Source organism: Tachysurus vachellii, chromosome 18 (assembly GCF_030014155.1).
Source record: "Tachysurus vachellii isolate PV-2020 chromosome 18, HZAU_Pvac_v1, whole genome shotgun sequence".
In the NCBI taxonomy this organism is placed as follows: domain Eukaryota; kingdom Metazoa; phylum Chordata; class Actinopteri; order Siluriformes; family Bagridae; genus Tachysurus; species Tachysurus vachellii.
In genome coordinates this window covers 18786589-18799979 of record NC_083477.1, presented here as the reverse complement: position 1 = coordinate 18799979, position 13391 = coordinate 18786589, and the positions used below count along the sequence as shown (strand labels likewise).

Below are 13391 nucleotides of genomic sequence, written 5' to 3'. Positions count from 1 at the left end.
AACTTTCTGTGATGGTCAGATTGAAAACTGATCTATTTCCAGTTCCCTCAAATTAACCTGAATCTCCACCCTAATCCATGCAAATTATGATAATTAGATAAAAGATGCTTTATGTCGTTATTGTAACGACGGGAAACAGAGCAGACCCAAACGCAGGATAGCATAAATCAAAATAGGGTTTAATAACAGAAAACATGAAACAGGACGCAGACTAGACAGGACAAATCACAGTAGATGCCGCGCTGCACGAAGCAACGCGGCACAGTTAAATACAAGAAGACAATGACACAATAAGGATCAGGTGTGATGACAGGGAGGAGCAGACGAAGGCGGGGCAGACACGTGACGAGAAACATAAACAGATGCACGTGGCCAGAGTCCGGGCAGAGTCCTTACAGTTATCAGTCATGTGTAGGCTGCACTCTAGAGAATTACATTAACACAGAAATGATTCTCATGTCTGCAAATTTCTTGGTTTGTGTTTTGAGAAGGTGAATATGAGCATGACTGAAGCTGTTAAAGCCAAACTTACAGTACAAAGGTACAGATATTATGGGGATCAGAAATGGTGTCACTTGGCCTTTAGAGAGTCTGAATGCTGCAGAAACATATTTAACATTTCAATAAAACATTACAGGGTTTAAAACAAAATGTTAATGAGCTCTTTAATAAACATAGAACATAACAGATAAATGATAACAGTACATGTGACTTGTTCAAAATAAACTCTGTGTGAAAATGTGTGTCTGGTTTTTGTACAGTGATCTTACAGGGGACTGAAAATGATTCTCCAGGCTTAACCAGCATGACTGCAGGCTGAACCAGTTCAATACATTTAATACCTGTGAACAACAATCATGCCATTATTCAGGTGCATTCTATCAAACAAATAAGGAAAATGTAGAAAATGATCTGCATATCTTCCAAAATTCTCCACACACTTACCAGATGTAGCTGTTAACAGCAAGAGTAGAAGTGTAGAGAACATGGTTTGATCTGAACCTGAACCCAGACCCTCACTTCTCCTGAGAACACCTCTAATCATTTATGAAGGGGTTTGATTTGCATGACAGTGTTTAGGCTTTCAGAAGACATGAGGCATTTCCTACAAATGTTAAAACAACACAATCACAAAATATTAGTTTCTTACAATGTAGCTGATGAAACAGTGTGGATGAGATGAGATGGTGATAAAATGCCGCTGTAACGTCTTAATAAGAATAAGAATGTAATGATGTAAATCCCAGGAGAACATGTTCTCATATTTATTACACAGTCAATCCTTTCATCCACAACATGTTGCTTAAATGGTGTGTGAATAAATCACACACCATTTTTGTTGAGCTCTGCTGCCTCCTTCAGTTGTTTCAGTTATTGAACCTCAGACTATAGCCTTATTCGGACGGGACTAGTTTTACAGGGGGTCGTTAGAGAAATTTCAGTTTCACAGACGTACTTTGTGATTTTAATCCCGTCCAAATCTGCCATTTCTGTCTTTTTCTCACACGACCTGTGTAAAAATTCCAGAGCAAATTACCTACAGCAAAATTTTTTTTTTGCATCAAAGTTTTTCAGCAAATCGGCGCTCCTCTGAGAAATCTAATCCCGTCTGAATGCGAATGTCTGTGATTGCCGAAAATGTTTTTCCAAAACGCGTTTTCTTGTCTGTTTCATTCAACATGAACTACCGTATTAACCCTAACGCACCGGTATTCAAGTTTCTGCTTTCTGCACACCAATATAAATATATATATATATATATATATATATATATATATATATAAATATGACCATACGCAATCCACGCATCCTGGACATGTGGTCTTGTGCAACGACCACATGTAAAACACAGACACTCCTACCTCCGTAATAAACACAGAGATGTTAGTCCCGTCCGAATCCATACACGAAATGACAGACGTTGGCTGAAAAAAAATCTAACTCAAACGTCGTTGCCGTCCGAATAGGGCTTATGAGAACAGACTGTGTGTTAAACACAACACACTGCTGGAAACATGCTTTATTTTTGAATCCACTCATTAAACACTGATTCCAACTGCTGGTTAAAAATCCTGTAAAATGAAGGGATAAATAATCGTTCAGAATGAAGACTCTTTCAATAATATTTTCTTTTTTATTTAAAAATGACTTTGTGTGACTGTGTTTTAAAATGCTGCAAACGATTCTGACTTCATTCCAGTGGAAGAAAGTGAAAGTGTGACTGAGAAGATTTATTAGTTACACTGAGAGGCTGTCTGTAACATGTCTCATAAGGTTTTTGTAAGAGGAATCCACTATTCTGTCTCACTGTGGTTCACGAGCGCAGTAATACACAGCTGTGTCTTCAGTCTGCATGTTCTGTCCTCCAATTGTTATTGTGTTAGTAGAAGTGTCTCTGGAGATGCTGAACTTATTTTTCAGTTTCTCACTGTAAGCTGTACTCCCACTAGTATAGATGATTCCAATCCACTCCAGAGCTTTTCCTGCAGGTTGTCGAATCCAAGCTGTATGATGGCTCGTAACTGAATATGAAACCTTGCACTGGATGGAGAGACTCTGGCCTGGCTGGACTGTCATGGAAGCAGGCTGAGTCAGTTCCTCACCATGCACATCTGTGGAGGAAAACACATGGTGATATCTCACACAATATATGCTGCACATTTATTCTTCATCTAGTAAATGAATGAATTTGATAAAGCACTCACAAGAAGCAGCTGCCAGCAGGAGCAGTAGAGATGTAGAGAACATGGTGTGTGTTGTTTGGACTGGAGTCTTCTCTGTTCTCCAAAGTTTAACACACACCATCACATCATATAAATAGAGTGAGATCCAGCTCTGACACTTGGATTTGTTTATCTGCTGATGATGGGAGGAGAATGTATCTGAAATGTATTTATATCATGAGGAGGAGATTTATCTGATCTGAATTTATAATGGAACAGCAGCCTTTTTATCAAATACTGTCATTTTCCCAAACCAGAAATCTTAAAGTCTCAATGAAGGAAACAAGGAACACAAATGAATTTTAGCATAATAATTATTATGTATGCTTGAGGATCCTTTTGAACATTGATACGTACAAGATCTAAATAAATCAAATGTTTAATCAGGCTTTTATTTGTATAAAATTAGACAATCATTCGTTTCACTCGATCGACTCCACTTGAATTTTCCATGAAATCAGGTTTTCCATAATAAAGAGCCTTATTTACTGATCAACACTAAACAGGTCACCACAGACATTTTATGTAACTGAGTTTAATCCGAGTGTCATGATGCTGGATGCAGTCAGAGCAGAATGTGAAAAGAGAGATTGTCTAAATGTGCAGATGGAAACAGATGGAGATGCTTGAGTTTGTACAGACTGCCCTCTAGTGGCAAAAAGACCTGGTGTCAAATGATACACACCTAAAATGAGAAAATGTTTCAAATGTCCTGGCTGTCAATTAAAAAAACTTTCACATGGACCAGCAATGAAAATAAAGAAAGTAGGAATTCAGTAGGACTTTGTCTCAAAGCAGCTTTACACAAGTACAGAAACATAAAATAAAAATTTTAAAGTTTACATTTTAGCTAATTCTGGTTTTCCAATGATCAATTAATAAAACTCATTTGGTGAGACGATAAAAAACTTTTTGTGTTTGTTTGATGATTCAAATGTGGAGTTTCAAACAAAATTTAGGAATCTAGGGGTAATTTTTGATGCCAATTTAACGTTTGAGCCACATATCCAAAATACGGTTAAAACTAGAGATGAGCCGGATACTCGGCTGAAATGAGCATCCGGTATGGATAAAGCACTTCTGCCGAGTACGAGTATTATACGAGTAATACGAGTCAATATCTGTGCTCGGATTGATTGAAAATCATCATTGGGTAGCTGATTGTGTCAGCGTTCTGTGATAGACTAGTCACAGCGCCCCTGCCCTACACACATACAGATGTATTGTGTTGCTGTGTCTCGCTCTGCTCACTCACAGTCACACACACAACAGGTTTCTTCAGCTTTTTACTTCGGGTTGTAACGTTAATAATACGTACTTACTAACCAGCAGTGTTGTATAAAGTATTAGAAAGCAATACTTGAGTAAAAGTACAAGTATCGTACTAGAAAAAGACTTTGGTAGAAGTGAAAGTCACCTTTTAGAATATTACTCAAGTAAAAGTCTTAAAGTATCTGATATTTACTGTACTTAAGTATCAAAAGTCATTTTCTGATATTTAATGTACTTAAGTATTTGAAGTAAAAGTAAAAAGTAAAATTTCAGTGTTTTTCGGTAGGCATAAGAGACACTTCATCCGGTAGGAAGAATCTTTCATTCCGATGTACAGAAATATTTCTTGCAAATACGGCCACGGGTGTATAACGTTATCTTCTTCACCCTGTTCACCACTATTGTCGGGGTGGTCGTCTACGACAGAGGTGGCTAAACCGCGGCTCCAGAGCCGCATGCGGCTCTTTGCCCGGTTTCATTCGAGATGCATGTTACGTTCATATCGAAGTTTGTGTGTCTTTTTATTGTGTGTGTTCGCTTCACTTGAGTTAAATACGGTATTTTCGTCAAACGCGCATGTGAGTGGGATGAAAATACCTCAAAGTTTCCCAGTAGGAGCAAGATCATTTGAGTAAACAATTTGTGTCAAGTTCGCTCTCAAAATGGCAGGGAAAAAAGGTGATGATCATTTGTGCCCATGTGTATGATGTGGCTCTTTGTGGTAACACAGTAAAAAATGTGGCTCTGTTGTGGCTCAGGTTCAGTTGTGCTTCCGCCTCCTTTTGGTAACATTACGCTGAAATAGAGCATGCGGAGCTGCGTAATGCAATCTAGGAGCAGTGATTCGCCAAACCTCCCTTATTGCAGTCGCAATTTTATTATTTTTTTTTATTTTGTAGTAACGAGTAACGAAGATGCCTAGTGGAAATATAGCAGAGTAAAAGCATACATTTTATCTAGAAAATGTAGTGGAGTAAAAGTGAAAGTTGACATAAATTTAAATAGCGAAGTAAAGTACAGATATGTGAAATTTCTACTTAAGTACAGTAACGAAGTATTTGTACTTTGTTACATTACAACACTGCTAACCAGTAGAGTTCTGGTAAACGTGGGTTCGTTCAGACGTGGTGCTTGCTTGGTAGAATGCGACTCACATTGCGTCTCTGCCTGTCGGAGATATTTTTTCTTTTTTAAACCTTCAGCTGTCTCTAACCAGTAACCAGACACTGAGTGTCTGACACGTTTTTGCTGTATTTCATAAAAAACATAAAGGTAGTAAGCTAGTGTTATAAATATTACAAATTAATTATTACCGGTTAAAGCCCCGCCCATTTCAAGACAAGCCCCGCCTACTTCTAGTACAGATACAGATACAGATAATTCATATGTTAACAGATACGGATACAGATACAGATAATGCTGTACTCGCTCATCCCTAGTTAAAACTTCGTTCTTCCATCTCAGAAATATTGCCAGATTGCGTCCAATTCTGTCATTTTCTGTTGCTGAGAGACTGATCAACACTTTTGTTTTTTCCCGTATTGATTACTGCAATGCCTTGTTGACTGGGGTGTCTAAAGCTACCTTAAATAAATTACAGGTAGTGCCAAATTCGGCGGCGAGAATACTTACTAGAACAAAGTTAAAAGTTCACATTACTCCCGTTCTGGAGTCCTTGCACTGGCTCCCCGTTAGGTTTAGGGTTGATTTTAAGATTCTGATGCTTACCTACAAGGCCTTACACGGGTTAGCTCCGCAATATTTGGCTGATCTTTTAATTCCTTATATTCCATCTCGCGATCTTCGTTCTTCGGAAACTGGTCTTTTAACTGTTCCTTTAACTCAGTTTAAAATCGATGGGAGATAGGGCCTTCTCTTCACTAGCTCCAAAACTGTGGAATTCATTACCAACTGAGATAAGGCAAGCAAAATCTCTTGGCACTTTTAAATCTCTGCTTAAAACTTATTTTTTTTAGGGTAGCTTTTAATTTGACTAATTGTAATTTTACATAGTGCTTATTTTATTGTCTATTTTTGTTGCTTTAATTTTAATCTTTATATTATGTGTGTAATTTTGTTGCTTTTATTTTGCTTTTGTAAAGAGCTTTGAGATGTTCTTTTAAAGGCGCTATAGAAAATAAAGGTTATTATTATTATTATTATTATTATTATTATTATTATTATTATTATTATTATTATTATTATTTTATTAATTCCAGTGTTGGTGTCTATGTTGAAATATTTGTAATATGAGGATTAGTTACTCAGTAAAATGTAGTTGTTATTTAATTAAGGAAGTGAATTGTGATGAGGTTTTTTTGCAGCACTGCACTTTAAGTTTATAGTCACAGTTATTGTTGGGAATTTTTTGTGAAATGTATGTATTCAATAATCACTGATTGAAGTCGGACATTTTTTTTTAAATGTTATTTATTTCCCTCTTTGTTCCTTTGTGGGAATTTGACAATAAGAGACAGTATCACAGAAATATATAAAAAAATATGGAGTATCTAGATCTGACTGAGGATATGAGAATATGTTGTACTTTAAAGAAACCTACAATGTTATAGTATACGGTATTTTTTTGAGCTGTAGCGCCACCTGCAGATCTTATGAAAATGCCCTTTATATTGAATGCATTTTTCTCTTTGACCACATCTGGGGGAGGATTTTGTACAGCTGATTAACATGTTTGTACCACTGTGATATCTAGCACAGTAATAAACAGCAGAATCCTGGGCACTCAAACCAGTCAGCTGCAGATACACCATGTTTTTGGAGTTGTCTCTGGTCATTTCCAAACGTCCCTCAATGTTTTTGGTGAATATTGTTTTACTGGCATCAGACAGATAACCCCATTCCATTCTAGAGCTTTTCCAGCTTGTTGTCTGATCCAGTTCATGCCATAGCCACCAAAGTTAAACTCAGATCCTTTACAGGAAAGACTCAGAGTTTCTCCAGGTTTTCTCCAGGGAATAGACTCAAGATTCATCATGAGAACTCACCTATGAGGCTGATTAGTAGCAGGAATAAAGAGAGTGGGATCTTCATGGTGAGTGTTGATGAGACTCGATCGCTCCACTCAGCTCAGCTGCACATAAATACTGCATGGACACACAGCAGTCTGGATTTGCATCATGACATCATGATAGAAAACATGTGGGAGTCATGATGATGTAACAGAGAGGAACAGCAACTAATCCTTCAACCTACATTATCATAAGTTCTTGTTAGTGATATGATTATTACAGTGTTTATCATGTGCAGTAACATTAAAAATTTTGTATTATGGTTTAAAATCTTTATTACAATTATTTAAAAAATGAACTAGCTTTAATCTCTTTGTTCTCATTTGTGGATTATTTATTTATTTATTTATTTAACATTTTCTAAGATTCGTATACATCAGTGTTGTGTCTTGTGTCCTGTTATTGTGAACACTGAAAGAGGAGTTTTTGTACAGGGATGTTGTTTATTCCTCTCACTGTGGTTCACGAGCGCAGTAATACACAGCTGTGTCTTCAGTCTGCATGTTCTGTCCTCCAATTGTTATTGTGTTAGTAGAAGTGTCTCTGGAGATGCTGAACTTATTTTTCAGTTTCTCACTGTAAGCTGTACTCCCACCACTCCAGCTGATTCCAATCCACTCCAGAGCTTTTCCTGCAGGTTGTCGAATCCAAGCTGTACTATAGCTCGTAACTGAATATGAAACCTTGCACTGGATGGAGAGACTCTGGCCTGGCTGGACTGTCATGGAAGCAGGCTGAGTCAGTTCCTCACCATGCACATCTGTGGAGGAAAACACATGGTGATATCTCACACAATATATGCTGCACCTTTATTCTTCATCTAGTGAATGAATGAATTTGATAAAGCACTCACAAGAAGCAGCTGCCAGCAGGAGCAGTAGAGATGTAGAGAACATGGTGTGTGTTGTTTGGACTGGAGTCTTCTCTGTTCTCCAAAGTTTAACACACACCATCACATCATATAAATAGAGTGAGATCCAGCTCTGACACTTGGATTTGTTTATCTGCTGATGATGGGAGGAGAATGTATCTGAAATGTATTTAAATCATGAGGAGGAGATTCAACTGATCTTAATTCATAATGGAACAGCAGCCTTTTTATCAAATACTGTCATTTTCCCAAACCAGAAATCTTAAAGTCTCAATGAAGGAAACAAGGAACACAAATTAATTTTAGCATAATAATTATTATGTATGCTTGAGGATCCTTTTGAACAGTGATACGTACAAGATCTAAATCAATCAAATGTTTAATCAGGCTTTTGTTTGTATAAAATTAGACAATCATTCGTTTCACTCGATCGACTCCACTTGAATTTTCCATGAAATCAGGTTTTCCATAATAAAGAGCCTTATTTACTGATCAACACTAAACAGGTCACCACAGACATTTTATGTAACTGAGTTTAATCTGAGTGTCATGATGCTGGATGCAGTCAGAGCAGAATGTGAAAAGAGAAAGTGCCTAAATGTGCAGATGGAAACAGTTAGAGATGGTTGAGTTTGTACAGACTGCCCTCTAGTGGCAAAAAGACCTGGTGTCAGATGATACACACCTAAAATGAGAAAATGTTTCAAATGTCCTGGCTGTCAATTAAAAAAACTTTCACATGGACCAGCAATGAAAATAAAGAAAGTAGGAATTCAGTAATGGATCATTTTTATCAGCATGGTTTAAAAGAGAAAACACTCAGATACAGTATCAGCAGTAACATAGTAAATCATTTGGTTTAAATAATCAGTTAATTGGGAAATCAATATTAGTCTCAATGATTATGGCACTGAGCTCTTTTTCTAGTTTGTAAACATCTACTTCCATATTTCTCAATCTGTCAATTCAGCTCGATTTATTTCTGTAATGCATTTAACAATGGACTTTGTCTCAAAGCAGCTTTACACAAGTACAGAAACATGAAATAATAAATAATAAAATTTTAAAGTTTACATTTTAGATCATTCTGGTTTTCCAATGATCAATTAATAAAACTCATTTGGTGAGATGATAAAAAACTTTTTTGTTTGTTTTCTTCCTATTCATTTGTACATTACCAAAAAATACATAATCAAATTATACAATGTTCATATTTTACATTTAATTGCATGGGAATCTTATTAATTATTAGATTTAGATTGAGGAGTTTTTGGATGGTTTTTGTTCATTTGGGATGAAGAGTTAAAGCCTGAGTGCTGAGTGTGAATGGATGTTGTGTGAGATATTCAGTTCATAAAGTCACTGCTACAAACATGAAGATAATTATTTTCTAATAATCAATGGCACTGATTACTATGATCACTTTTCCTCTTATACAGCAGCAGTCTGTGAACGGTGACAATTTATTTATTAATTAAAGAAGAATATGGTGAACTCTTTTTATGTTTAAAGTTACAGTTAATGTTATGGAACTTTTGTGAAATGTATGTATTTAATAATCACTAATTAAAGTCTGACATTTTTTTGTTGTTACAGCAGTGGAGTCATTCAGATTCCGTGGAACCACAATCTCCCAGGACCTGAAGTGGGACATTCACATAGACTCCATTGTAAAAAAGGCCCAGCAGAGATTGTATTTCCTTCACCAGCTGAGGAAGTTCAACCTGCCACAGGATCTGCTGAAACAGTTCTACACTGCCATCATGGAATCCATCCTCTGCACCTCAATTACTGTTTGGTTCAGCTCAGCTACCAAATCTGACCTCAGAAGACTACAGAGGGTAGTCCGGACTGCTGAGCGAACCATTGGCACAACTCTCATCACTCTCCAAGACCTGTACTTCTCCAGAGTGAGCAAAAGGGCAAAGACAATCACTCTGGACCCCTCACATCCAGCACACTCCCTCTTTGAACTGTTGCCATCTGGTCGACACTACAGAGCCCTGAGCACCAGAACGACCAGACATAGGAACAGTTTCTTCACTCAGGCAATCCATCTGATGAACACTTAACATACACAGAACAAACCCTATTCTTACATTGTTTACAAGTACTCATTTATATTTTAATTTGCACATCTATATTTGAATTTGCAAATTTATATTTGTTTGCACATTATTTTTTTCCACTGTACATACAACTGTCTATTATATATGTGTTCATTTCTTATTATTGCCATTCTGTATGCACTGTGGAGCTCCTGTACTAGAACAAATTCCTCGTATGTGAAAACATACTTGGCAATAAAGACCTTTCTGATTCTGATTCTGATTTATTTCCCTTTTGGTCCCTTATAGAATATGACTATAAGAGACAGTCTCAGTGTTCATTGTGTCACAGAAATACATAGAAATTGTGGAGTATCTAGATCTGACTGAGGATATGAGAATATGTTGTACTTTAAATAAATCTACAATGTTACAGTATATTTGTTGAGCTGTAGCGCCACCTGCAGATCTTGCGGAGGATTTTCTACAGCTGATTAACATGTTTGTACCACTGTGGTTTCTAGCACAGTAATAAACAGCAGAATCCTGGGCACTCAAACCAGTCAGCTGCGGATACACCATGTTTTTGGAGTTGTCTCTGGTAATTTCCAAACGTCCCTCAATGTCTTTTTCGTATATTGTTTTACTGGCATCAGACCAGATAACCCCAATCCATTCTAGAGCTTTTCCAGCTTGTTGTCTGATCCAGTTCATGCCATAGCCACCAAAGTTAAACCCAGATCCTTTACAGGAAAGACTCAGAGTTTCCCCAGTTTTTTTCAACACTGAAACAGTGGGAATAGACTCAAGACTCTGACACTGAATACCTGATACAGAAAAAAGAGCAACATTAGTGCATTTTAAAATAAATAATAAAATATACTGCAGATTCAGCATGAGAACTCACCTATGAGGCTGATTAGTAGCAGGAATGAGAGTGGGATTGTAAGGAATTTCTCATCTGTCGCCTGGACAGGGTAACCCTCTTTCATCTGCCGCCTGGGCAGGATCACCTTAAATTCAGCCTCTAGTTCCTCTGCTCGATTTCTGTTCTCCACAAGGCCTTGGGGAAGTCTCAATGAAACACACACGCGTCAGTCTTTCAAAGAGAAGTTCCAAAGTTTATTAGGAAAAGCAGGAATATATAGTCGTACAAGAAGAGGGAGGGTGTAGTGGGTGTGTGTGTTGGTATGTGTGTGTGCATCTGTGTTTAGGTGACCTCTCAGTTACCCCAATAAAGTCAGATCTTATAGGGATGTGAACCTATACTTCCCTTAGTTCCCATGGTTGGTAACATAAGGAATGATTATGGCAGGGCCATTTGTTCTCATTTGTGGATTATTTATTTATTTATTTATTTTACATTTTCTAACATTTGGATAGATCAGTGTTGTGTCTTGTTATTGTGATCACTGAATGAGGAGTTTTTGTACAGGGATGTTGTTTATTTGTCTCACTGTGGTCTTCGAGCGCAGTAATACACAGCTGTGTCTTCAGTCTGCATGTTCTGTCCTCCAATTGTTATTGTGTTAGTAGAAGTGTCTCTGGAGATGCTGAACTTATTTTTCAGTTTCTCACTGTAAGCTGTACTCCCATCAATATAGATGATTCCAATCCACTCCAGAGCTTTTCCTGCAGGTTGTCGAATCCAAGCTGTACGATGGCTCGTAACTGAATATGAAACCTTGCACTGGATGGAGAGACTCTGGCCTGGCTGGACTGTCATGGAAGCAGGCTGAGTCAGTTCCACACCATGCACATCTGTGGAGGAAAACACATGGTGATATCTCACACAATATATGCTGCACCTTTATTCTTCATCTAGTAAATGAATGAATTTGATAAAGCACTCACAAGAAGCAGCTGCCAGCAGGAGCAGTAGAGATGTAGAGAACATGGTGTGTGTTGTTTGGACTGGAGTCTTCTCTGTTCTCCAAAGTTTAACACACACCATCACATCATATAAATAGAGTGAGATCCAGCTCTGACACTTGGATTTGTTTATCTGCTGATGATGGGAGGAGAATGTATCTGAAATGTATTTAAATCATGAGGAGGAGATTCATCTGATGGAGGATGTGTTGGTTTATAAACTCAACTTTCAACAAGATTTTTTATTTGGAACCTTGCTTTTGGAGTTTTAAACATGTTTTCTTACAATATTTATGCTATAATTGATAAACGATAACTAAATTGATAAACGATAACTGTAACATTTATAAAAAACACAGATTATTGTAGTTAAATATGAATCAGTTTTGCAGAATCCCAATAATCAAATATCTGTCCGGTGAGTTAAATGAAGCTGGAGAACGATTATAATGTTTAAAGTGAGAGAGTTTCTTTACAATGACTGACATCTAGAGGCACATAAAGAATTATAATTATAATAATAGCTTAAATTGTGAGTTACACCGACATCCACTTCAGGAAGCTGCACAAACGCTTTGGAATAGATTGGTGTGGTATTAATGATGGATTAACTGTGTATTCACTTGTGTTCAGGACAACAATTTATTTTAATGTTGAGACAAAGATGAAACTTTATGTAGATATCTTTGAACTACAGAAGTGTCTTGGCTCTGCTAGCTCATATATACCAGACCCCTCTGGGGACATTTGTACTGCAGAGAGAGGAAAATGACCAGGGATGTTTTTGTACAGGGCTTCAGTGAGTTTGTAGTGTTGTGTGTCTGGCACAGTAATACACAGCCGTGTCCTCGACCTGAAAGTTTTGTCCTCTTAAATAAACTGTGCTGCTGGATTTGTCCTGGCTGAGACTGATCTTGCTCTTCATCGTGTCTTTGAGATCAGTGCTATCACCGCTACACAGATATCCGAGCCATTCCAGTGCTTTTCCAGCAGTTTGCCGTATCCAGTTAATACAATAACTCGACACTGAGATCTTACAAGAGATGGAGAACGACTCTCCAGGCTTCACCAGCACAGAGTCTGTCTGAGTGAGCTCCACACCTCCAACACCACCTGTGAATAAGAGCGACAGAACATCATCAAAAGTCATCAAGTCATTTTCACGAAACGAGAATTAAATCTAAATTCATTCAGCCGACACAGAGACGTACAGAATGCAGCTGAAAGCAGCAGCAACACTGATAATGACAGCATTGTTGTTGATATAAATGTGAAGTGAAGTAAAATGCTCAGCTGCTCTCCTCCTCGTCACTATACACACTCACACACAAACACTCACACACACTCACACAGACCTCCTTAATGTAAGAGACACAAGTGGAGGATTTGCATGAAATGCATCATCATGATCTTCAGGGTTCCCACTCTTTTTCAGAGATCATTTTCCAGGACTTTTCCAGGACATTTCAAATTTAGCAAAAAAAGAAAAGGCTCACAGATTCACGGCCTAAAGTAATATGTTCTTCTCTCCAGAAGTAAAAACAACGTACACTTTATGGCTATTACTAAACTATAC

General features: G+C 37.5%; 2 gene segments (V, D, J or C); both read right to left on the bottom strand.

The window, feature by feature from the left end:
- Window positions 1-2304: 2304 nt before the first annotated feature.
- LOC132860922 (Ig heavy chain V region 5A-like) lies at window positions 2305-2748 on the bottom strand. The segment is given in 2 exon segments: window positions 2305-2612; window positions 2706-2748. Coding segments are annotated over 2 exon segments (351 nt in total).
- A 9890-nt stretch (window positions 2749-12638) lies between these two features.
- LOC132861468 (Ig heavy chain V region 914-like) lies at window positions 12639-13069 on the bottom strand (the record flags this gene model as incomplete). The annotated part of the segment is given in 2 exon segments: window positions 12639-12928; window positions 13027-13069. Coding segments are annotated over 2 exon segments (333 nt in total), but the record flags the coding sequence as incomplete, so codon positions are not given.
- Between the last annotated feature and the right edge of the window lie 322 nt (window positions 13070-13391).